Here is a 26234-nt window from a genome sequence, read left to right as displayed (position 1 = left end):
GTTATAGATTAACAAAAAAGAAAAAAAATGCCAATAAAATCAGCCTGAAAATGCAGTTGAAGAGATCTAGCATCCGGTATTCAGCCAGCGGTGATCACCATGTTGCCGACTGCCACCGGCATTAAACCCAGAACACATTCAGAGCAACAACATTCAGAATTGGCCAAGGGCTGACTCCGCCTCTGTAACGCCCCTCAAACAGCGGGTTTTCATTTGGGCAAACCGGTTATTTTTTTAGCTGCAATAACTGTTTTTAAGTGCCACGGAAAATTAGTGGTTAGCCCCGAACAAGTGGTTTTAACCAGCCAGGAGCTCTTTCTGGCCGGTTAAACCACTTTGAATAATCAACCCCCTGGTGTTTTTTCCAAGACCAGGATCTTGGTTGCCGTCCAGTAAAGAAAAATGTACGCTGTACTTAAGGTAATCACACTCTTAGGAGTTTTAAGAAAATCACTATTTCTGTCGAGAAAGTATTCCAAGAATGTTAAGAGTCACTTACGGGAAATTCACCTGAGACCTATTTTTCACCAGCACAGTGGAGTACTTGCTTTTATAAGCAATATTACCGACATTACTGTAACTTCTGTTTCACGAAACAAACTTTTAGCAAGAGGGGCACATCGAACGGAGAAATCAGCATGCGCCAGATGTCTAGCGGAAAATAGGTACTTTCACAGCCACAGCAATCTGGCCACTTCAACACCAAGCCAAGTTTACATCAAATCAGGGGCGTAGCCAGGGTTGCCAGGTGGAAAATTTTTTCCCCACCCAAATCAGCCCAAATCCAGCCCAAAACCCGCCCAAAGTCAAACCCCGCCCCTGACACCCCCACCGTCATCAACCCCGCCCCCGCCGTCATCGGCCCCGCCTCCCCGTCATCGGCCCCGCCCAGAACATCACTAACCCCGCCCAAAACGTCACTAACCCCGCCCAAAACGTTACTAACCCCGCCCCCGCGGCCCGAAAAACCACTCAAAAAAACGCCGAAAGACCCCAAAACAAGCCCAAAAAACCGCAACCCGCCGCGGGCAAAATTTCCCATGGCGGGTCGTGGAAAACCGCCCAATTGGGCGGGAAAACTGCCCACCTGGCAACACTGGGCGTAGCCAGATACCCAACTTTGGGTGGGCCTGGGCTCAAGATGGATGGGCGGAACTCCGCCCTGTACTACAAGTGATTTGGTCCCTCCCTCTTGCCTGCATGCTATATGGTCTCTCAAACATCCCCCCTCTCCTTTTAAATAGCAGATTTTCACCGGCAGCAACTAATACACACTGCTCATGTTAGCCCCACAGCCTTCCCTCTGATGCAACTTCCTGTTTCCACATAGGCGGGGAGTTCATCAGAGGGTAGGCTGTGGGGCCGGTGCGAACGGTATGTATCAGTTGCTGCTCGCTGCAGATGCAGGAGGGACAGTTGTTGGGAGTTTTCGGCTGGTGGAACTCGGGATCCCTGTGCTGCTACTGGGTGGGCCTGGGCCCACCCTTGGCTACGCCACTGCATCACAACAGTAAAGCACACAGAGCTCATTCGAGCATTCACCAATCTTTTTCATCAGAGACACAGAGGAGGAGGAAAGCACTGGTAAATTAAGCCTGAAAATGGCACATGGAATGCCATAGCACTACACCAGAAACAGTGCATGAACTACCACAGTACCATCTATTCATCCTACAGGAACGTATTAAACATATCTTAACAGGCTCGACTGTCGGAGCTCGACTGAAAACATCTTCCTCTGTACAGCTTAGCTCGGTTTTAAGTTTGAGACATCCAGCGCAGAGCCCACACTACTTTTGCAGACTCGAATCTCGCAAGATTTGAGACTATGAGATCGGCACTGGAGTTCTTACAGCGTGTGGCTCAAAACTTGAGTGGTACCGAGTAGAAAAAGTTTTCAGGGCAACCCAGCAAAGAGGTATTGGGACAGCAAAGGGATGGAGAAGAGAAAAAAAAATAAGAACAGAACTGGGGGGGGGGGGGGGGGGGAGACAAAGGAACAGAAAAGGGAAAGATTAGGGGGAGAAGTGGTAAGAAGCAAAAAAAAAAAAAACAGGGAAGAAAAGAAAAACTGAAAATATTGAGGAGGGAAAAAAAATCAAATAGACAGATACAAGAAAATAGCGAAGTAAGTGCTACACTTCCCGGACTCTACCTATGGGAACGGGGAGAGGGTTCCCAGGAAGGCTGAGACTGTGGGGTTGAGCAGGAGACTACCGAGGAGGGCAGAGGGGATGGAAAGGAAGGGACTGGAACCAGTAGCATAGGAAGGGGGGGCAGTGGGGCGGTCCGCCCCGGGTGCACGCCGCTAGGGGGGTGTCGGCTCCGCTGGTTCCCTGCTCCCTCTGCCCCGGAACAGGTTACTTCTCTGTTCCGGGGCAGAGAGAGCAAGGAACCAATGGAGCCGACGCAGCTCCCAGTGACGTGGACTCGGGGGCGGATTGGCCCTCCCGCCCGCCCCTCGCTTCTAAACTAGGTAAGATCGTGCTCCGGGGGAGGGTGCGCGCCGGCGACCCGCCCCGGGTGTCAGCCGCCCTCGCTACGGCACTGACTGGAACCGAGAAGGGAAATTGGACAAGACTGTGGGGTTGAGCAGGAGACTACCGAGGAGGGCAGAGGGGATAAGAGGAAGGGACTGGGACCGAGAAGGGAGAGTGGGGAGGAAGAGGAGACAGTCAGGACAGGAGTGGAGGCGTAAAAAGAATGAGGAGGTATAGGGGGTGAGGGAGGCAGCAGAAGAACACAGTGATGGAGGTTCATTGCCACAGCTGGTAATTACCTCTGACACAGCTGTCTGAGAGGATCCAGTATGCAGCCCATAGCATGCTTGAGGAAGGGGGGGAGGGGGCCTGCTGGTTTCAATTAGTGCTATACAGTGGCACAACAGAAGCCTGACTTACTAAGCGCTCTTTTCCAATGGAAACAAAATGGAAAAAGTGTCTTAGTATATTAAGCTCCAAATGAGCTGTGACAGGCTTCTGAGAGGATGCCCCTCTCTCCTTTGATCTTGAGTTTTGGTTGATACAATTGGAGGGGGGGAGAGGAGAAATGTTTCAGCTGCTGGCTCTTGAATTGAAAGAAAATTTATCAAGCTTCTATTTGCGTACACGGAAAACAGCGGGTTACCTGCACAGTTGCTCTCCTTCTCTTCAAAGCCTGCACTGCAAGAACATTTTCCGATCGGAACCAGCCACTCCCCCTCTGCGCTGCAGTGCATCCTGGGAGGATTATCCGGGTCCACTTCCGAGTTATTGACACAGGTCCCCTTAACCTCCACCAGGGTGGCAAACGCTGCCTCTGCCACCGTGTCAGGGAAAAACGCCAGGTTCTGCACAGTGGACGCGCACTTTTTGTAAAATACCCGCACAGAAACCAGGGCGACACAGGCCCCCACATCCTGGAAGCCCAGGTGGAAACCTCTCTTGTGAAGGTGTCCGATCTCCCTCACCTCCGTGTTCAGTTTCATCTTGCGCTCCCCCAGGTCCCCTTGCGTGAAGCTCTCGTCGGCCGCTATGGTGTCGATTTTAACGTGCTTGCTCTCCCTAATGCTCCTGCCCAGGTCAGAATCCGACTCGGCATAGTAGAGGTTGAAGGTCTCCTTGCACGTGCCCATCACTCCGGGAATGCTGCTGCAGTCTCTCAACGTGAACTTCAGTTCGATGAAGATCCTCTGGCCGTTCTGCCGTAGGATCCAGCCCGTTTGAAGCCAGTTGTTCTGATTGGCCTCCATCACGTTGCAGACCTGGTAGGTGCGAATGGGCTTGTAGTTCTCGTCAACTCCACTGATCTCTTCCCACTGAAGAGGACAGGAAAAAAAAAAAACAAGAAGCATTAGACTCTACATCATACAGATGCAGGCTCACCTTAAACACTTCCCGACGGCTAGAACAAAAAAAAAAAAAAAAAATCAAACAATCATCACAGCAAATGCAGTTTAGAGAGTCAAAGAGTGCCAATACCCTGATATGTTTAAACCAGAGGTTCTCACCTCAATCCTTGGGACACACCCTGCCAATCAGGTTTTCAGGACACCCACAATATATATGTATTAGATAGATGTGCATATCAATGGCGTAGGAAGGGGGGGCAGTAGGGCGGTCCGCCCCGGGTGCATGCCGCTGGGGGGGGGGTGTCGGCTCCACTGGTTCCCTGCTCCCTCTGCCTCGGAACAGGTTACTTCCTGTTCCGGGGCAGAGAGAGCAGGGAACCAGCGGAGCCGACGCAGATCCCAGCGACGTGCAGTCGGGGGTGGATCAGCCCTCCCGCCCGCTTTCCTATGCTAGTAAAAATGCGCTCCGGGGGGGTGCGCCATGCTGCACCCGGGGGGAGGTGCGCAGCGGCGACCCGCCCCGGGTGTCAGCCGCCCTTGCTACGGCACTGGTGCATATAATGGAGTTAGAGCATGCAAAGTCATCTATAAGGAAAAGCTTAAATTTAAGAACCCCCCCCCCCCCCCCCCAAAAAAAAAAACAACAACTCAGATACACTATTTTCAATCAGTACTAAATAATATGGCGCATGGGCCTTAATCAATAGTAACATAGTACATGACGGCAGAAAAAGACCTGCACGGTTCATCTAGTCTGCCCAACAAGATAAACTCATATGTGCTACTTCTTGTGTATACCTTACCTTGATTTGTATCTGCCATTTTCAGGACACAGACCATAGAAGTCCTGCCCAGAACTAGCCCCACCACCCAAACACCAGCCCCGCCTCCCAATCTCGGCTAAGCTTCTGAGGATCCATTCTTCTGCACAGGATTTTGTGCAGATTTTGTTTGCTCCATAGGCATAGAATGAGGAACGCCTGTCTAAAATGAGACCCCTGGCTCTTGAAAATACCAAAGCCCCTTTTGACCAGCTGTGTACCTGGGCGTGACAGAACAAAACATCACCGGGCCCCTGTCTATTTTTTCACTGGTGCAGCATCTCTAGGTATAACATGTGCATCTCGCGTCCATCTTTCCTGGAAGACCAGCTCAAAAGTGTGAACCAGCTACTGAAAGATTGATTAAAACACAATTAACTGCCTATCAAACTACGTATTGTCAAACTGCACTCTGCCTAGAAAGAGGAATACATTTTTTTTATTAAACCAACATTCTGCTGACAGTGGACATCACTTACTCTTACTTTTCTTCCTGGGCTGTCTCCCATCTGTAAATTCTGCTGTTCATTTTAATAGTCCAATTCCATCACCCCAGTCCCCTATGTCCTCCTCAAGGAGGTACATCTTTGCTGAGATACCATACTGTCCCCCCCAATAAAACTGACCATCTTTTTACTCTTTCCAAAAATACTAGGACTAGGGGACATGCGATGAAGCTACAAAGTAGTAAATTTAAAACGAATCAGAGAAAATTTTTCTTCACTCAACGTGTAATTAAACTCTGGAATTCGTTGCCAGAGAATGTGGTAAAGGCAGTTAGCTTAGCGGGGTTTAAAAAAGATCTGGACGGCTTCCTAAAGGAAAAGTCCATAGACCGTTATTAAAATGACTTGGGAAAAATCCTCTGCTTATTTCTGGGATAAGCAGCATAAAATGTTTTGTACTTTTTGGGGGGATCTTGCCAGGTATTTGTGACCTAGATTGGCCACTGTTGGAAACAGGATGCTGGGCTTGATGGACCTTTGGTCTGTCCCAGTGTGGCAATACTTCTGTACTTTTATCACACTGTTGCAACAGCCCCCACCCTACATCTCATATGCATAAGTTTACTCTTCTCCCCCCTCAAACTGCAAGCTCTTTAACAAAGGGAGACAGAAATACCTGCCTTAACTTATGTAAGTACCCACAACCTTGTTTACCCTGTATGAATTTGTGAAAATAGGAAAGCCGCTGATGTGAATTTCCAAGAATGGAGCAGTTCAGCCTGGAGTCTGAACGCTCTTCTCCACTGTGGAACCTGCAGGGGTCTCTCTGAAGACTATGATCCTCACTCTCGCTCTCTTAATAAGCCAGAGAAAACAAGAGTGACTTGATGGATCACCACCTTAGAGATCTTCAGCCTGTTTAATCTTGCAGACAACACTTCAGATGGAGTCTGATGCAGTAACTCAGAGAAGACAATGCAGACTGTTTTTTCAGGACTTCAGTTTAGGTCTTGGTGGGGTGGAGGGATGGGAAAATTAAGCCTCTGCCTCCCCTCCAAAAGAATAATTACACCGCTTTACGGCACAAGTCAGAACTCCCAAAGTGAATCCATCTCTTTGTTCTGCAGTGAGTTTATTAACCTGCACTGTTTCTTGAAATTGTTGAAAAACTGGAAAAGTAATTTTCTTGCACGAGCAGACAGAGCACTACACAGAGGTTTCACTTACTCCGTTAGACGGATGCGAGGTCCATCCCAGCTCCGCCTGAGACGCTTTGGAATCCAACAGCACAACTGCACAGGAAGGAAGGAAAAGCAGGTTAGAAAAATTACCCCCAGTCTTCGTTTGGTTTTGTTATTTAAATCTGATTCGTGTCTTTCAAGTTTATTAAAAAAAAAAAAAAAAAGCTCTTTCCAAAAACTGTACTTCTCTGGAGAAACAAAATGGGAACCCAGGAAGAAAATGCTTGATAAAAGGTCAACTGTAGGAAATGTGTAATTTAGCCACAGAGTACGAACAGCAATAGGTGGGTGGAAATGGGGCTCGTAACTTCTTATGCAGATCCCACCTGGAAGTTTCATTCTTTTTTTAGATTAAAGTTGATCTTGAAATTCTTAGTTTTGGCCATTTTAAGGTAGAGAGTTCAAACTTTAATTGAGAAAAAAAAACAAAACAAAGCCTTGCTAGGTTTATAACAAGTCAATGCGTTCTTGGTGATGAGAAGTGTCAGTAAGATATTGGGAGAGGAATGTGGAGTGCAATATTCATACTATTTTGCTAGAGGGTTGGGCATGTACGAGTTTCTCATTTGCTGTTTTTCAATAGAAGACCTTTTATTTTATTTATTTATTGCATTTGTACCCCACATTATCCCACCTTTTTGCAGGCTCAATGTGGCTTACAGGGTGTTAATATGATATAGTCATTACATAACCTTAGATACAGTCGATAATATGGAAAGGTGTTAGGTAAGGTCGTGTGAGAGGTGTTTTAAAGCACTGGGGTGATTTAAGGAATGATTTGATTCATTAAGGATGTCTTTTGTAGGCCTTGTTGAAGAGATGTGTCTTCACATTGCGAAAGCTGGTTAAGTTGTCCATGGTTTTCAGGGTCATGGGTAGTGCGTTCCATATCTGTGTGCTTTTGTACGCAAAGATAGTAGCATATGCCTGTTTGTATTTAAATCCTTTACAGCTGGGGAAGTTCAAATGGAGGAATTTGCGGGATGATCTTTTGGCGTTTCTGGGCGGTAAGTCCACTAAGTTTAGCATGCAGAGTGGGGCATCTGCGTGAATGATTTTGTGTACGGTCGTGCAGATCTTGAACTCAATTCGTTCCTTGAGCGGGAGCCAGTGCAGTTTCTCTCTTAGGGGCTTCGCACTTTCGTGTTTGGTTTTTCCAAAGATGAGTCGGGCTGCGGTATTCTGGGCTGTTTGGAGTAAATAAATTTTATAAAGAAATCAAAAGGTGTCAGAACATTTTACGGTCTTAAACAATGATATCCGGCTTCTCTTTTGAGCTCAGCCTTTCCTGGAGGTACCACTAGCCCTGAAACAAGTCATAAAACGTATAGAGGAGTTCTGACTTCCTGAGAAAGGTCTTATTCTGGCAGAGACAACAGGGCTCTCGATTAGCAGTAATACTAAAAAAAAAAAAAAAAGCTTTCCCCTGATATAATGTACAAAGTCATTAAGGGGCCCTTTTTAAGAAGCGGCGGCAAACCCAACGCGGGCTTACCTCTTGCTAAAAGGGAAGTACTGCTGGGCTACCGCAGCAGCCTGGCGGTACTTGCCTCCCCCAGTGCACGCTATTTCCGGCACAGCAAAAATATTTCAAATTTGTAGTGTTTGGGAATCTTGCTACTCTTTGGGATTCCGCACAGAATCCTGCTACTCTTTGGGTTCCGGAATCTTGCTACTCTTTGGGATTCCGCACAGAATCCTGCTACTCTTTGGGTTCCGGAATCTTGCTACTCTTTGGGATTCCGCACAGAATCCTGCTACTCTTTGGGTTCCGGAATCTTGCTACTCTTTGTCCTTATCCCTTATTTGTCCTGTTTGTCTTGGTTAGACTGTAAGCTCTGTCGAGCAGGGAATGTCTCTTACATGTTCAAGTGTACAGTGCTGCATAGGTCTAGTAGTACTATAGAAATGATAAGTAGTAGCAGTAGTAGTCTTTCGGATTCCGCACAGAATCCTGCTACTCTTTGGGTTCCGGAATCTTCCTACTCTTTGTCCTTATCCCTTATTTGTCCTGTTTGTCTTGATTAGACTGTAAGCTCTGTCGAGCAGAGACTGTCTCTTACATGTTCAAGTGTACAGTGCTGCATAGGTCTAGTAGCACTATAGAAATGATAAGTAGTAGTAGTAATGGCTGCCAGCTGGTTCCATTTTACTTGAATATACTGCTCCAGTCATTGCTTAACCCTGCTGCCTGTATGGAAAATGCAGTACGGACATCAGCCCCAGCTTATGCACTCCACACCATGCAGTGGGGTACAGGTAGGACTGGATCAGCCATAGGACACAAAAAATCCCATGCAGCCAGCTGGCAACCTTGCCAAGACCCCCAAGGTGGCAGTCGGCAACTCATAAATTAAGTCTACATTTTCTTTGCAATTCTGTTTTATCGGGGAAAAAAAAAATCTCATTTAGTAGTGAATGAGGTGTAAAAAGATCCATGCATGCCTCTCGGAGACAGATGGTATAAATATAAAACCCATCTTTTTGAAAGCCATAAAGAGATTTGATCTCTGCAATTAGTTTCTCACTGAAATTGTCATATTAGAGACGCTCTCCACAGGACTTTAGCTCAATAGAACACAATGTGAAACATCTGTGAACCTGGCACTGTGATGAAGCTTACTGAGCTAAGTTGTACAAAGTGCAGTTCATCTCAAGGAACTGTTAGAAAAACGGCAACCCATTCGGCTTCATCACCTCATTACAGAGGCAATGCACAAATGTTACACAATTTCAACTCAGTCATCTCATCTCCATATAACCATCTACAAACAATGTCGAAATTACCCAGACGCCAATAGAAAAATAGGAATAAAGGACAAAAACAAAATTAGAATTACTGAACTCCATACAAAAGTTTTCCGGGTCAGTTTGGCATCTCAGCAGAACCGCGTGAAAGCTCTCTGGCTTGATCCCCAAGTCGAGTCAGCCAGGGACACTATGAAGACTGTTCGAAATCTGGGGACTGGATTTAGGACCTATGACTGCAGGATTCTGGGGTGAACTCTTGTATATGGCCCCCAGACCAGGATCATTGCTGTGGTAACTGATGGGGGGGGGGGAGGGGGAGAGACAGAGAAGGTGGTTTACAAAAAAAGGAGAAAAATCCCCAAGTTGCAAATTAAAGTTCACGATGCTAAATCCCAGCCTTGGTTCCTATTGAGCAGGAAGGTAGCAAAAGGAATGTACCAGGTCACAAAACACCCCTCTTTCTCCTGGACCCCCTACCCCAACCCAGAAAATGTTCAGCCAGTGTTCAGGCTGTAGATCTTCATGTAACTGCAGTTCCCCTCTCCTGCTTCCCCCCATCAAGGTACTGGGACCACCACAGATTCCACACCATTCCCAGTCCAGGAAGCTGGGCCTGGAAGTCGAACTGAGGCTTCCCGCACAGCTACACATCTCAAGAAAGATATAGTAGAATTGGAAAAGGTGCAGCGAAGGGCGACTAAAATGATAGCGGGGATGGGACGACTTCCCTATGAAGAAAGACTAAGGAGGCTAGGGCTATTCAGCTTGGAGAAGAGACGGCTGAGGGGAGACATGATAGAGGTATATAAAATAATGAGTGGAGTGGAACAGGTGGATGTGAAGCGTCTGTTCACGCTTTCCAAAAATACTAGGACTAGGGGGCATGCGATGAAACTACAGTGTAGTAAATTTAAAACAAATCAGGGAAAATGTTTCTTCACCCAACGTATAATTAAACTCTGGAATTCGTTGCCGGAGAAAGTGGTGAAGGCGGTTAGCTTAGCAGAGTTTAAAAAGGGGTTGGACGGTTTCCTAAAGGACAAGTCCATAAACTACTACTAAATGGACTGGGGAAAAATCCACAATTCCAGGAATAACATGTATAGAATGTTTGTACGTTTGGGAAGCTTGCCATGTGCCCTTGGCCTGGATTGGCCGCTGTCGGGGACAGGATGCTGGGTTCGATGGACCCTTGGTCTTTTCCCAGTGTGGCATTACTTATGTACACAGTACCACCATTCAGTCTTCAGGTCGGCATCATAACCTCTTATACCCTGGGGGACAATATTAGCAAGACAACGGTGGGATAAACACAGACGATGGATTCAAAGCAAAAAAAAAAACCCAACTTAAATGGCTTTCACATTTTAATTAGAATGTAGAGGGGGGAGAGGAGAATGAGTGGACCATACAGGTCTTTATCTGCAGCCATTTACTAGGTTACTATGTAAAAACAAATCACAGCTCCACCTGGATTCTGTAGTACTTTTCGCTTTTGTCTTTGAATCACAACACAAAGGAAAGAAAGGCATCCACGGCAGATTTTGAAACCAACATTGATCAGGTGTTGGTGCAATTCAGCAGAGTCAGGTTTGTCCACATTTACTCAAGTTATCACGTGCCTGATTTGAATATCATACATATGTACCTTAACAACGATGCCACACTAGGGTTTAACCAGATTTACAATACGTCTTTTACTGCATATCAACATCCGGGGTTAATAACCTGCAGTTATATCATCTAAACTCAAATATTTTTTTTAGCTGTCACACTGGCTGGTCAACCACTATCCCCTGCCTCCCCGAGGATCTTGCATCTTGGGTAGGTAAGCTCTTCTTCTCAGGACGGGGGGGGGGGGGGGGATGAAAACTCACTCCCTTTTATTCTCATGTTAATACAGTATATAGGCTGCTGCTTTGATGCTCTGGTTCAAAGTTGTTATGGACCCTCTCTTGCTTTGATCACATTTTTATTCATTGTCTATGTACCGGGCCCTGATGGCTGCTCATATTCTTTTATGCCCTCAGTGACTGCACAGCTACACAACCTTCAGTCAGTTCAGCTCACTGCCTCAGGAAAAGTCATTTGCCCCCCCCCCCCCCCCCCCCCCCATCTTTGTAGTTCTTCAATGCTTAAGACTGTCAGGTTGTAGGCCAGGGTCATTCAGTGATCCAGTATTGGATGGGCACAGCTACAACCTGGACAGCCCAAATTACCACACAAGACAGGTTGAAAAGATTTTAAAGAGACACAGACACATCAACACACGATTAAGAAACAGACAGAGGCAGGTGGCATTTTCACCGCAAATTATTATTATTATTGGAATTTATTAACTGCCTTTATGAAGAGAGACACCCAAGGCAGTGTACAGTATAACATGGAAATGGAATGGAAAACAAAAATGAGGATGTTATAATGCCTTTGTATCGCTCCATGGTGCGACCACACCTCGAATATTGTGTTCAATTCTGGTCGCCGCATCTCAAAAAAGATATAGTGGAATTAGAAAAGGTGCAGAAAAGGGCGAAGAAAATGATAAAGGGGATGGGACGACTTCCCTATGAGGAAAGGCTAAAGCGGATAGGGCTTTTCAGCTTGGAGAAAAGGCGGCTGAGGGGAGATATGATAGAGGTCTATAAAATAATGAGTGGAGTTGAACGGGTAGACGTGAAGCGTCTGTTCACGCTTTCCAAAAATACTAGGACTAGGGGGCATGCGACGAAGCTACAATGTAGTAAATTTAAAACGAATCGGAGAAAAGTTTTCTTCACTCAACGTGTAATTAAACTCTGGAATTCGTTACCAGAGAATGTGGTAAAGGCAGTTAGCTTAGCGGAGTTTTAAAAAGGTTTGGACGGCTTCCTAAAGGAAAAGTCAATAGACCGTTATTAAATGGACTTGGGGAAAATCCACTGTTTCTGGGATAAGCAGTACAAAATGTTTTGCACTTTTTTGGGATCTTACCATGTATTTGTGACCTGGATTGGCCACTGTTGGAAACAGGATGCTGGGTTCAATGGACCTTTGGTCTTTCCCAGTATGGCAATACTTATGTATGTACTTATCAAACTTACAATTTTGTTTTAGAATAACAATAGTAAAATGAACAAGTAAAGGCAAAGACAGAATGAAAGGAGGAAAAACTTGAAAACAGCTGAGATCAAAACAGGATCAAAAATATAAATATTTAACAGCACTGAAATTCAAATAACACAGATAAATAAGGCGGTATAGCAAACTGTAATAAACGATAAGCGACCTTATAGGCAATCAATTTATTCAGGCCTGAGCTTTTGAAAACTGATGAACTGCCAACATTATTACACCAGTCTAACACAATGACCCCTTTTGAAGTTTTTAGCATGTTTAAGAGAAATCAGACACCTGCTACAGATACAAAGGTTGTTAGCAGCTGTCTGTCCCCAAGACCTTTGCATTTTAAGGGATACAAGGACTTAACTATACAGCTACTCACTTCAGTTGTGTTCCCTAATACTATCGTAGGCCTAATCTGACTTGGAAGATCCAATTCCAAATTCCAGCGTCTGCAATGAATAAAACATTCTGACCATCAGCACTAGCGGGATAAATCCAGAAGCAGGTCAGGCCTGTGACTTAATAAGGGATGAATCAGAGAGCATGCACTGAACTTCCCACAAGCGAGATCTCCGTCTAACACTACTGTTCCCATACACGTCAGAAGGCCCAATGCAGAAACAGAAGGTACTGTAGATGCCTTCTGAAGGGTAAAAGGACTCAACCGTCTGCTTGTTAGAAGGTAGGTTGCCTTTCCTCTGTCCTCATGCGCTACATAACAAGCATCAGTGAATACCTAGAACGCTTGGAAGGATGAAAGTGGGACCCGTTTCTCTCCTCCCTAATGGGTTGCGTTTCTGAGCACGTCACACAGTGCCCTCTGACAACATGTTCCCTCTGCAACCAAAATGAAAAGCGCACAAGTCAAAGCATCAACCCCTCCTCCCCCTCCCCAAAAAAAGAAAATCCTAAAAAGCCAAAAGACAATCAGAGGTTTACTACGGGTTCCATTCCCACAGCGGCAGATGCTTTTGTAATGGGACTTGAGCTCAATTAGAGATGCTTGGAGCTATTCCCTCGGTTTCCACTACGTCCAGAGTCACCAGGGGACAGTTTCAATAACATCTTTTCAAGAGACTCGCTGTCACTCCAGCTTCTTGCCAGCCCACAAAGCGTCGCCGTGATAACATTAAATATGACGAGCCACCGATTAAAAAATCCTTACAAGACAGAATACAAAACCTCCTTGAGATAAGATTCAATAACCCTTGGTTATAGCTTGTAAAACAGTGGAACAGTATTAAAGGGACAGTAGACTGGCCACTCATAGCCCACCATTGGCAATCCCGGCTGGTTTCAACAAGACTTTGCCTAATAATATTTATTTTAGTGCGGAAATAATTTGCCAGCTCACCTGCACCTTAAAAGTTCTTATTAACGAGCTGAAATTTTGGGAAAGCTGTTTTGATTAATTTTCTGACTCGGCTATCGTTTTTCCGTAGTATTTCCCTTTTCGACCCAACAGAATTTTTATATATTTTCATCTCTTCTTTCCACTGTCTATAAATACCAGGATACTTAGCTTTACTCCAGGGTTGCTCTAGCCTCCTTCAGCCCCTCTTAAGATTTGCTAACTCTGGTATATATCCCAGTGATTCTGTTTTAAGCAACCGTTCCTTTTCTTCAGAGGTGCTAATTCATCTAAGAATAAAGACACTGCATTATTCCAAACCTGTAGGCTGCTCCGCTGGTTTGTTGGTTGTTGTATCCAGTTCTCCCCCCACTTTCTGCCAAAAAAAGTTCTGCATCAATGTTTCCCCAGCCACGACATGTATTAATCTTAGACTTGGACTGAAAGTTCTTAAATGGCCTTAGAAAAAATAAATCAAAACAAAATGATCTGACCAAGGAACTGCAAAATTAGTGTCTCCGAGCCATTCCTTTTGGTGAAAGCCAAAAAAAATTCAAGCGTATGACCATCTTTGTGTGTCACTTGTTTACTATCAATCCTAAGATCCAACTGTAACAAAAAGTCTAAAAACTGCTATACTGAAACATCAGTATACTTTTCCAAGTGGCTATTCGTATCTCCTAATATAATGAATTTCTTAAAAACAAGTGTATATTGAGCTATGATTTGATGTATCCGCTCACTAATGCCATTCCAAGATCCGGGTGGCCTATAGATTAAAATCATCCCCCGTTTCTCCTTTTTCATAAAATCAGTAAGTTGGTAAAAAAAACCATCACTTCTAAACCCATCTCCATAAAGTTTTCTGCCTTTCTGATGGTAAAAGAATCTTCATAAGTAATAGCCAACCCACCTCCCTTCCTGTCTTGTCTAGGATTATGTAATATCCGATAACCTATAGGACAAAGTTCTAACATATGGGGAGAATTAGGGTCTGGCTACCAAGTTTCCGTTATAAAAGTCAAACCCGCTTGTGTCTCATTAATCAGGTCATGAATTAAAATGGTCTTATTACAGACGGAGCGTGCATTTAAATACAAGCAGTCAATTGACCCATAATCCTCTTGAGTGGAGGAGTGGCCTAGTGGTTAGTGTGGTGGACTTTGGTCCTGGGGAACTGGGTTCGATTCCCACTTCAGGCACAGGCAGCTCCTTGTGACTCTGGGCAAGTCACTTAACCCTCCATTGCCCCATGTAAGCCGCATTGAGCCTGCCATGAGTGGGAAAGTGCGGGGTACAAATGTAACAAAAATAAAATAGATACTATTGGAGATTCTACATGAAATGTTGCTATTCCACTAGCAACATTCCATGTAGAAGCCTGCGCGGCCACAATGGTGATCTGCAAGGGCCGACTTCTACATGGAATGTTGCTAGTGGAATAGCAACATTCCATGTAGAATCTCAAATAGTAGCAACAGTGGAGGAATGGCCTAGTGGTTAGGGTAGTGGACTTTGGTCCTGGGGAACTGAGTTTGATTCCCACTTCAGGCACAGGCAGTTCCTTGTGACTCTGGGCAAGTCACTTAACCCTCCATTGCCCTATGTAAGCCGCATTGAGCCTGCCATGAGTGGGAAAGCGCAGGGTACAAATGTAACAAAAATAAAATAGATACTATTGGAGATTCTACATGAAATGTTGCTACTATTGGAGATTCTACATGGAATGTTGCTATTGCACTAGCAACATTCCATGTAGAAGTCGGCCCTTGCAGATCACCAATGTGGCCACTAGCAACATTCCATGTAGAAGGCTGCACAGGCTTCTGTTTCTGTGAGTCTGACGTCCTGGAAGGTATATTATACAACTAATCAAGTCTCTCAATCTTTTCTTCCTAACATTATCATAAATAGGTCTAACACCCCATACCACTTCTGAGATCCATATACATGATGTCATACAATCTACCGAAATTACCCAAATGTCTAATTACTCTATTTCTGTGGCAAAGTCGTTTGTAACCTGATTGTATTACTAGTATTGACAAACCCACTAACTCCCCCACTTCCGATTTTCCACCCATCCCAACCCTAGATAACACAGCTGTAATAGTAACAACCAAGGCATAATGCTTTTACAAAAGAGTCTTTTGAACAGTACCTTCACCACCAATATTGAACTGGAATCTATTTCGGACTAATGTGGGGTATAAATATCATGAATAAATAAATAAACAGCCCTAAAGCTGCCCACTAAGGGGTGTGACATGCCCCTTAAGTGTGTCCCTTCAGCAGACTTACCACGCTGATAAGGTTCCTCCATGAGAGCGTGTTGAAGACACTAATGATGTCACAAGCAGGGGCGTAGCTACTATGGGGCCACGGGAGCCTGGGCCCCCATAGATTTGGCCCTGGCCCCCCCTGCCGATGACCCTCTCAACCGCCCCTCCTGCTGTCGCTGTCTGCTACCTTTGCTGGTGGGGGACCCCAACCCCTGCCAGCCAAAGTCTTCTTCCTTCGTTCTGTTTGAGTCTGACGTCCTGCACGTTGTACGTGCAGGACGTCAGACTCAGAAACAGAACGAAGGAAGAAGAGGACCTCGGCTGGCGGGGGTTGGGGTCCCCCGCCAGCAAAGGTAGGCGTCGGCGGGCAGGCGGGGTCGAGCGGGTCGTCAGCAGGGGGGGTCAAAGTTGTTGGTGGTGGTGCTGGCGGTGGTGGGGGGTGTCGGCAATGGCCGGGGGGAGGTCAGCGGCGCCGGAGGGGGGACTAAAATGTGCCCCCTCACCTCGGACTCTGGACCCCCCTCCCGCCGAAGTCTGGCTACGCCCCTGGTCACAAGGGGGAGGGGCTTCACGCCAAGCTGTTGGAAAATGAGCAGGAAAGGGTCTCTTATCGTAATATGCCCAGAACACCACATGAAGCAGAGGGCTGAAAAACGCAGATGAGCAAACTACACAGACTAGGAAGGAGTGAAAGAAAAAGGAAATCTAAAAAAAACGTGCTTCCCCCCACCCCCACCATGCACATGCACACACACACAATGTGAAGTAAGCACTAGAGCAGGAATTCTCAATCCTGTCCTTGGGACGCACCCAGCCAGCCAGGTTTTCAGGATATCCACAATGAATATGCATGAAATAGATTTTCATCCAATGGAGGCAGAGTATGCAAATCTATTACACGTATATTCATTGCAAGTGTCCTGAAAACTTGACTGGCTGGGTGTGTCCCAAGGACTGGTTTAGCAATCTGACCTGCACGTTTTTTTTTTAAATTTCTTCAAGAGACATCTTGCTGTTGTTTACGAGGTTTTACATTCACCGTTTGTAAGCTTATATTTGAACAAACAGAGACTCCTGAGAAGCTCATGTTGGGTCTACAGTTTGACCTTCATCAACTTTTTAAATAGAAGAATTGCTGCTATCCACTTGCATGGTCGCTCCTACCCTTCCTGTTTTGTCTGGCTTTGTATGTGGGAGTTGTTTGGTCCATTGCCTTGTTTGGCTTCTCATCCAAGTTTGTGCAATTTTAAATCACTACCGAGTGCAACACTTAGGCGAGAAAGATTCTTAATGCAAAATGTCAACCTTTCCTTCCGCACCCTCACCTAAAACACCTTATATTAAGCGGGACTGGGAACTTACAAGAGGCTGGTAAAGCCCATGACACAGAAAGATTTACAGCAGCCTTATTGAGACTGTGAACTGCAGCTTGACCCAGGTGACATCAATTACACACGCTGTCCTCCACCTGTAAGATAAACTGCTCCGTCTCAAACGCACATCCCCAGGAAGAACGGGAACCTTTATAATCCGAATACAGAACTAAAAGCTGGTTTATTAGATTATTTTAATACACAGTATCCCTCAAGCTTCCACTGACAAACATGCAAAACTGAAAAAAAAGCTATGGGGAAACCTCACTGACTTTATGCGGGCACAGTTCTACCATAGGTAATATTTGTATTGGCATAACCCCTCTTGTGAATAATCAGCAAGTTTTTACATTCTGTGACAGCCTGGGGGTTTTTTTGTGGACTTTTTTACTTTTCAGTGTGTCAATACACACACGTGTGCTTCACAGCTGCATCAGGTTTCCAAGAAGTCCCTCCATGCAAAGCATTTGGACAATGTTTACAAGTCAAAACATCAATTTATTTTATTTACTGAAACATATTTAAAGCCCACATTGTCTCAAGAATCTAAGCAGGTTATACAAAACAACAGATATAAAATTCATCTCATATAAGGAAAGGCTAAAGAGGTTAGGACTCTTCAGCTTGGAAAAGAGACGGATGAGGGGAGACATGATTAAGATCTACAAAATCCTGAGTGGTGTAGTAGAAGTAAATCGATTTTTTTACTCGTTCCAAAAGTACAAAGACTAGGGGACACTCGAGGAAGTTACATGGAAATACTGTTAAAACAAATAGGAGGAAATATTTTTTCACTCAATGAATAGTTAAGCTCTGGAACTCTTTGCTAGAGGATGTGGTAGTGTATCTGGGTTTTAAAAAGGTTGGACAAATTCCTGGAGGAAAAGTCCATAGTCTGCTATTGAGACAGACATGGGAAGCAAGTGCTTGTCCTGGGATGTGTAGTATGGCTACTCTGAAATTCTGCATGGAGTCTTGTCACTCTTTAGGATTCCAGAATCTTGCTATTCTTTGGGGTTCTAAATGGAATGTCGCTACTCTTTGAGATCCTGAGTAGAATCTTGTCACTCTTTAGGATTCCAGAATCTTGCTATTCTTTGGGGTTCTACATGGAATCTTGTTACTCTTTAGGATTCCAGAATCTTGCTATTCTCTGGGGTTCTACATGGAATGTTGCTACTCTGGGATTCTGCATGGAATCTTGTTACTCGTTAGGATTCCAGAATCTTACTATTCTTTGGGGTTCTACATGGAATCTGGTCACTCTTTAGGATTCCAGAATCTTGCTATTCTTTGGGGTTCTACTTGGAATGTTGCCACGATTTGGGTTTTTGCCAGGTACTTGTGACCTGGCTTGGCCACTGTTTGAAAAACAGTATACTGGGCTAGATGGACCATTGGTCCGATCCAGTATGGCTACTCTTACGTTATGTTCACTGAGTTTCACTGTTACTTTCAGAGCAGGTGTCTCTGCATCACCAGTCCTGTTACATCTACAAATGATTAACACTTGAGCAATACGACTGTTATCAGGCACTTAATGACACTCTCCTGGGAATGCAATCATGCTCCTTTTTCTCTACAGGAATAGAAACAGCAGCTAGTAACTACTGGCTAGAAATTTTATTTTAAAAAAATCTTCATATTTAAAGTGCCCCACCATGTATTCTTATACAGCAAAATAAGAGATCCAACAGGAGTACTAAGGGCCTCTTATCAAGCCAGGCTAGCGGCTCCTGGTGTTGGGCAATGCCGTGTGGTAACCGCTAGCATGGCTCGATAAGAAAGGCCCTAAATTGCCATGATATGATAATGTTATCAAAGGTTCACAAGTTATGCGTTTCATCTGCTGCAACTTAACAGAGACAAAGCCAGGCTTCCTGCAAAATTACAATTTACTTTCACTAAATTTCTTTAGTCACCTTACTTTCTAACTCCTCTTACTCTCTTACCTATCTATATGTTCCAACTGCGCTTTATCCTTCACTATCAATTAAAATGTTCTATTACGTATTGTGTTGACATTGTAAGAAGTCTACTATGCCATACTTTCTTTTGTTATTTGAATGTTTTTTTCCGCTGTATTTGTCTATTGTTTGATCTATCCTAACTGTACAGCACCTTGAGTGAATGCTATCAAAAAGGCGGTAATTAAATCCTAATAAAAAATAAATTAATTAAAGTACGTGTCTGAGAAGGCTCAAAGCTTTGCAAAATACCGCTGCATGACCATTCACTCCATTGTACTAAAAATTGCACTGGCTTCCTATTCACTATAGAATCCAATTTAAAATACTTGTTCTAACCCATAAAGCGATGTGTACAGGGCTTCCTGAGTATTTGGCAAAATTAATTATCCCCTACACTCCGTTCCATTGCCTTCGATCATCAACTAAACAAGCTTACTATGACAAGCTTCCATTGTATATCTGTTCAGAAATATCATTAAAGAAATTTACATTACTTCTTAAACCCCATTTCGTTACTTTAGCCTTTGTCTAATTTGGCTCGGACTTCCTGGTCAGAGGAGAGCGTGGTAGCACTTTCTCTTTTTAATGAATAGGGTGCTCGGTTCTGGGCATGACTGTTGCCTTTCCTATATATAGAAATAGTGTTATTCTGAGTGCCTGTCTGGTTTATATATATATATATATACATATCATAAACACGCATATTTTATCCAAAGAAGTTCAATTTCTGAGCGTCAAACATGCCAGCATGTGTGCCCTCACTTTCCAAACTCCTCTGACCACCAGGAAGATAGTGAATGCCAAACTTTGGGGGTTCTTTTTCCCCTCTTATCATACCGGCTACCCACAGGTGGGCACATTACAATGCTTCTGCATTTTAAAGCTTGAATCATGAAGGATTGAACAGCATTACCGTGCGTGCTGAAGAAAGAAATTATATTTTTTGATTGGTTGGGTCTTATAAACAAAACAGCCCCGAATGCTCTCTATCCTTGACTAATTTACATCAGGACAATGTGGGGACACGCGCGAGCCCCATCTCAACCCCCTTAGCTGTACAGAAGATAAATACACATGGCAATGTGAGCCTAGTAACTTAATATGAATATATAGTGATGAAATTAAGCATTTTGCACAGCATTGCGAGATGTGTCTCAGGGATCCTTTTGGTAAGTTTAACAGAGGAATAATGTCCTAATGCAGGATGTGTGAAAGCAGTCTGTATTTGTTTTGCCATCTGTGCTGAGTGCGCAGTATTTTTTGGGACGGGGGCGCACTGACATCACACTGATATAGCACTGACACCCTAACTTCAGCAAAAGGAGGTCTTTACGGTGGTGTCGGAGCATGTTTTTCATGCGCGCCGAGCCTAGCGGTAACTAGGCAGTGTATAGCGCTGCCCAATTATCGCCAGGTACACGCTGGCGCTACAAAAAGAAATAGATTTTGTAGCGCCAGATATGAAGGCGCGCTGAGGTAGCCCTAGCGGTAGTTCCTTTTTAGCGAGCGGTAAAGCCCGCGTTGGGCACACGCAATTGTTCACATTAGCACACAGCCAGAAACTCAACAAATAGAAAAATGCCTATTTTACGATCGTGCTGGAAATGCGCTTAACACATGAGAAGTCCCACGTTGAAACGTGCTAGCCCATTTATTACTGCAGAGCAGCCAGGGCAACGTGGGCGAACCAACTGTTTTCCTAGTTAAAAAAAAAAAAAAAGCCATGTTACAGCCACCGCTTGCTATCCAGCATGATATGAGCGGCAGAAGTACAGAAGATGTGTAATGAAATGTGGACTGCGCAGCTCATAATTGTACTTAGGCATTGCAGCATGGGATCAGCTTAAATCATTTCCTCTAACAATTCCATCTGAAATCCAACCAAAGTGCACACAGAAAGTATTGCTCTCCATCACGGGCTGGCAAATGATTTTGTCAAAATGTTGACAAAGCATTTCCATCTGCAACAGGGACCAGGCTACAACCACAGAACCAAAAACACACAGAAAGAGACGTATATAACGAGCATGCAGAGATGTTTACAATTCCTTTCATTCAAATAAAAGGCTTAGAAAAACAAGCTTGCATTTCCTTGGATATCTCAACAGCTCCAACATCCCAGAATCATTAAACCTAAAGGCTCCTCAAGTGTCACAGCTAATGTCTGCCATAACACGAACACCTTTGATAAACCGTACCACTGCTGTATTCTGGAACCTTTTATCAACAGAATCCCAGAACAATCAACGTTCTGAAACAGAATTACTTCAACAATGGAGAACCAGGAAACAATGTGCGAACTTCTGAGGAAAAACATTATACAACAAAGGTTACAATCTAGCTAAGGTAGAGACAGGGGTTCAATAAAAAAGGACCCTGCCGAAGCTGTTCCTTCTTTAACAAAGGCGGCGAGGACTTTCAGACCCAGATGCATGAAAGAAACATTGAAGAACCAAAAACGTAAAGGTCCACGTTACAAGATACTGATTATGAAAAAACGACGGATGCTCAAAAAAAAAAATCACATGCAAATGAGCCATGCGGTAATACAAAGGTCGATGCATGAAAGTCTCGCTAACCTGTTGAAATCCACGGTAGCGGTGTAGCAAACACATGCGCACAATAGTCATTCACTAAGCACACAGCGAGCATTGTAGCTGTTTTATGCATGTCTAAAAAGATTGCGTCCTAGGCGTGTGAGATAGACATCACTCGTAAGCAGAGCCTTATAGGCCCCAATCTGTGCGCAATTTTTTTAATCACTCTGCGCTTTGCCATATTCCTTGCATCCCTTTTTATGTGGGGCTTTCACATTTTTTTTGTTGGCGAGTGTGAGATGTTTCTCTGTTCATTTTTCGCATTGGTAGAGGGGCAGGAAGGAGAGAGACGACTGTTGTTTTTTCTGTGGACTGCACCGCCCAGCCCTCGTCCATTCTGTTTCTCCTCTTCCCCTGTTGGGAGAAGAGGTGCTTCTCCATTTATAACTTTGAGCTGCGCAAGCCAGAGCACATCCATATCGGAGAAGTTGGGCTTTCTCCCGCGGGGACCATGTGCAACCATGGCTTCTGCAACACGGATGTACACGTAGGCATGTGCGCATGCATGCATAAATAACACATTGATGATAGCGCTTATGCACGCACTTTATGGATGTGCTTATGTTGACAGCAGATGACAGCTCTCTGGAGTTACCGGCAGCCCCAGAGCACCCGTTAAATATATCACTTTAAAAGTGTGCGTACCTTTCCGTGCATTGTCTTCATTTAAATGAGAATCAGATAATTACAATGCATTTGCATAGCATTTTCATTGCACGTTTGGAATCACAGAAGGTTCAGGCTGCCCTGATTAGAGATAAAGTTTATATGGCTAGAAGAGTTGAGAATCGTGAGAACTCTATGAGGTATTTGAATTGGAGACTGCTGAATTTCCCGAAGCATCTGGTTTATTTCTTCAGTACATCTATTGAAAACTTATTTTGAGGAAATTCTCTTATTGCCAGAAGAAGCTTTTTCTACCTACAACTAAGGCATATCATATATCTAATCAATCTAAGACATTACCCTCAACAGAATAAAGCCTTAGGGGCTGCTCAGATTCTAAACTTAAAGGAAATACTTCTGGACCGCTTTTCTGGAAAAATCTGATTCTGAGAATGTGACTCGAGAGATTTTTACTAGTGACTTTCTTATTTCCTCAATATTGCGGCCATATTTTTGTCACAGACAAAAACTTTTTATGGGTCAGAAAATATGGATGTTTTCTGATTTAACTAAAAGTACGCAAGATCGTAAAAAGTTATTTCTTCAGATGCGACAACAAGTGGAGCGTGATTGCATTCCCAGATCAACTGGAAGTTATCTTTCTGGGGACATCCATTTTCTGCTACTCACTGCCAGAGGTAAAAAGATCTACTTGGTTTACACTAACTGCTAATGGATCTGGCCTCCAGAAATAGAAACAGACCGTTATTAAGCCCAGCTTAAGAAACAACAAATAATGACCGAGACTGCAACTTGCTTCTCTCAGGTCTTCCACTCAGCCATCTCTCTCCTCTTCAATCTGTTCAAAACTCTGCCGCACGACTAATATTTCGCCAAAGTCATTAAGCCCATATCAGCCCTCTCCTGAAATCACTTCATTGGCTCCCTATCCGTTTCCGTATACAATTCAAGCTCCTCTTGTTGACCTATAAGTGCATTCACTCTGCAGCCCCTCACTGCCTCTCCACCCTCATCTCTCCACTACACTCCTTCTCCAGGAACTCCGTTCACTAGGCAAATCTCTCCTAATTGCACCCTTCTCCTCCATCGCTAACTCCAGACTCCGCTCCTTCTATCTCGCCACACCTTTTGCCTGGAATAGGCTTCCTGAGCCGTTACGTTTAGCTGCATCCCTGGCTGCCTTCAAATCCGGGCTAAAGGCCCACCTGTTTGATGCTGCTTTCGACTCCTGACTTGTAACTTTTATCTTATCCTTATGTGTCCTTCTGTCTGTCCTTCCCTTCTCCTTTTTAGTCCTGTCTGTTTGTCCTGATTTAGATTGTAAGCTCTTTTGAGCAGGGACTGTCTTTTCTTCATGTTCAGTTGTAAAGCGCTGCGTACAACTGGTAGCGCTATAGAAGTGATTTATAGTAGTAGTAGAGACGCTTTTTAAAATTAGCTTTAAAACTGGAACCAATTAGTTGTGGGAAGTGTTCCCCACTGACTTGGGTCATGGAATTCACACCCTACTGCACCTGAAGAGACAGAATAACTTTGTGAATCCCATAAAAAGCGGTTCTCCAAATCCCTTGCAAGGAACAGAGTGTGATCATGGTGCAGCTGCCTCAAATCCTTGTCTACGATACCAGAGTGTGTTCCTTGGTTCAGAAAGCTGCCCTGAATTTACCAGGGGCCTGTCGGCACACAGTTCTTTCACACTTTTGTTCCCTTCACTCTTATTTGGAATCCGCTCGCACCTTTTCACTTGCAGCTCAAGGTGAGTTACTTTCAGGTGCGTGAGGTAGTTTCCCAACCATGAAGGACCTTCTGATCTAAGGGGCCTTTTGACTTAGAGGCATTAAAGCCCTTAACAGTGGTTGGCTTGCACCAATAGACCACCGCAAAATGCATTAAAGGGTTTTGCAGTATTTTTACCGGTTAGCAGGTGGTACCTGTTAGCTATTTTGTTTTTAATATCTTTTTGGAGGGGGCTTGTCATGAGTGGAGAGAGTGGGCATGGAAGTGTTTTCCAGTTAACGCATTAGAATTAGTGCATGCTAACTGGATAATGCTGGGTTAAAGCAGAAGCCCTTAACGTCTCCTAAACAGAAGGGCAGTAAGTATTCCTGCATTAACATTTTGTGGATAGAAATAGAACAGTCAGTCCTGGGCTAAAACATTTTTTTTTAATGCTTATCTTAGCTTGCTGACTTACTTGTTTGCTGTCAGGTCCATCCGTTTGTTGCCGTTTGACTGTCCTATTTATATCCGGTGCTGTACTTTTATTTTATTTTTGTTACTCTAGATCACTAATCATGGTGTGTCGATTTGTAATGAGAATTTTTTTTTTTAAATCCTCATTTGGGGGGAAAAAAACAAAAAGAGAGGGTGTTCATAAAAAGTTTCTTTCACTCGTTTCTTGATTACATATTTTGTAAAGAAAAGTATTAGAATTGGGTAGAAGGGTTTCATTTACAGGAGTATTGATGACGTATTGAGTGTTTATAGTGAGCTGTTTCATCACGGCTAATCTCACTAAAAAACAGCTCGGCTGAAGGAACAGCCTGTACTGAATTCTCCTCCCCTTCAACCTAATATATGGTTCTTAATGTAGAGTTTGGGGTCCTTATTTCTTGAACACCCCTAGTCCCCATACAGGGGGGATTTATATAGAGTGGAATGGAATGGGCCGATGTGGAGCGTCTGTTTACGCTATCCAAAAATACTAGGACAAGGGGGCATGCGATGAAGCTGCAGTGTGGTAAATTTAAAACGAATCGGAGGACATTTTTCTCCACTCAACGCGTAGTTAAACTCTGGAATTCGCTGCCGGAAAAGGTGGTTAAGGCGGTTTAACTTAGCGGACTTCAAAAAAGGGTTGGACGTCTTCCTGGAGGAAAAAGCCATAGAATGTTATTGAATGGACGAGGGAATAATACAGTATTTCTAGGATGGGCGGGACAAATTGCTTGTTCTTTTGGCCGCTGTCGGTGACAGGGTGCTGGGCTCGATGGACCCTTGGTCTGTCCCAGCATGGCAATGCATAATGTACTTATATTTCTATGGGCATCTCTAGCATTTAACACGTGCTAATTGTCAGCTTGCATTAAAACTGCTAGCATATCTTTGTAAAAGACTCCCTAGGTTTGTACCTGAGGCAATGGAGGGTTAAGTGAGTTCAGGGTCACAAGTCCCTTGATTCCCAGCCCATTGCGCTACCCACTGGGCTATTCCTCCAATCTGACAATTGCTGGCACCCCCTCCACCACTCCCCTAACACAGTGCCCGACACAGATAAATTCTGGATGCTTAGCAATTTAAATAGCCTAATGCTGTCTGTATAACTTTTGAAAATATACAGATATGTGTGTAATGCGTTCACTGTTGACTGAACACATAGTAACATAGTAAACGATGGCAGATAAAGACCTGTACGGTCCATCCAGTCTGCCCAAGATAAACTCATTTTACATGGTATGTGATACTTCATATGTATACCCGAGTTTGATTTTTTCCTTGCCTTTCTCAGGGTACAGCCCGTAGAAGTCTGCCCAGTACTGTTCTTGTACTAAGTTCTGAAGCTAACGTAGAAGCTCCTTAAAATTTACACTCCAGCCCATCCCTATTTATTCAGTCACGGTCAGGGCGTAGACTGCCCAGCTCCCGTTTTGTTTCCTAATTACCGGCGTCGCCACCCAATCTCCGCTCAGATTCCACGGAACCATTCCTTCTAAACGGGATTCCTTTGTGTTTATCCCATTCGTGTTTGAATTCCATTACCGTTTTCATCTCCACCACCTCCCCGCGGGAGGGCATTCCACGGATACATCACCCTCTCCGTGAAAAAATACTTCCTGACATTACT

At 44.4% G+C, this 26234-nt stretch overlaps 1 protein-coding gene across 1 annotated transcript in view; it reads right to left on the bottom strand.

Annotated features, from left to right (window-relative positions):
* LOC115481021 (ephrin type-A receptor 7-like) overlaps positions 1 to 26234 on the bottom strand; it is a 222736-nt gene that overhangs the window by 166934 nt on the left and 29568 nt on the right. The window contains exons 2-3 of the mRNA XM_030220005.1: positions 6324 to 6434; positions 3127 to 3796 (exon numbers count right to left, since the gene is read on the bottom strand). Of these exons, the coding sequence (XP_030075865.1) occupies positions 3127 to 3796; positions 6324 to 6434 (781 nt within the window). The remainder of the gene's footprint in view (positions 1 to 3126; positions 3797 to 6323; positions 6435 to 26234) is intronic.

The sequence above is a fragment of the Microcaecilia unicolor genome, chromosome 11 (assembly GCF_901765095.1).
Source record: "Microcaecilia unicolor chromosome 11, aMicUni1.1, whole genome shotgun sequence".
Lineage (NCBI taxonomy): Eukaryota > Metazoa > Chordata > Amphibia > Gymnophiona > Siphonopidae > Microcaecilia > Microcaecilia unicolor.
Note: the sequence above shows the minus strand (reverse complement) of the source record. Positions and strands in the feature narration are given on the sequence as shown.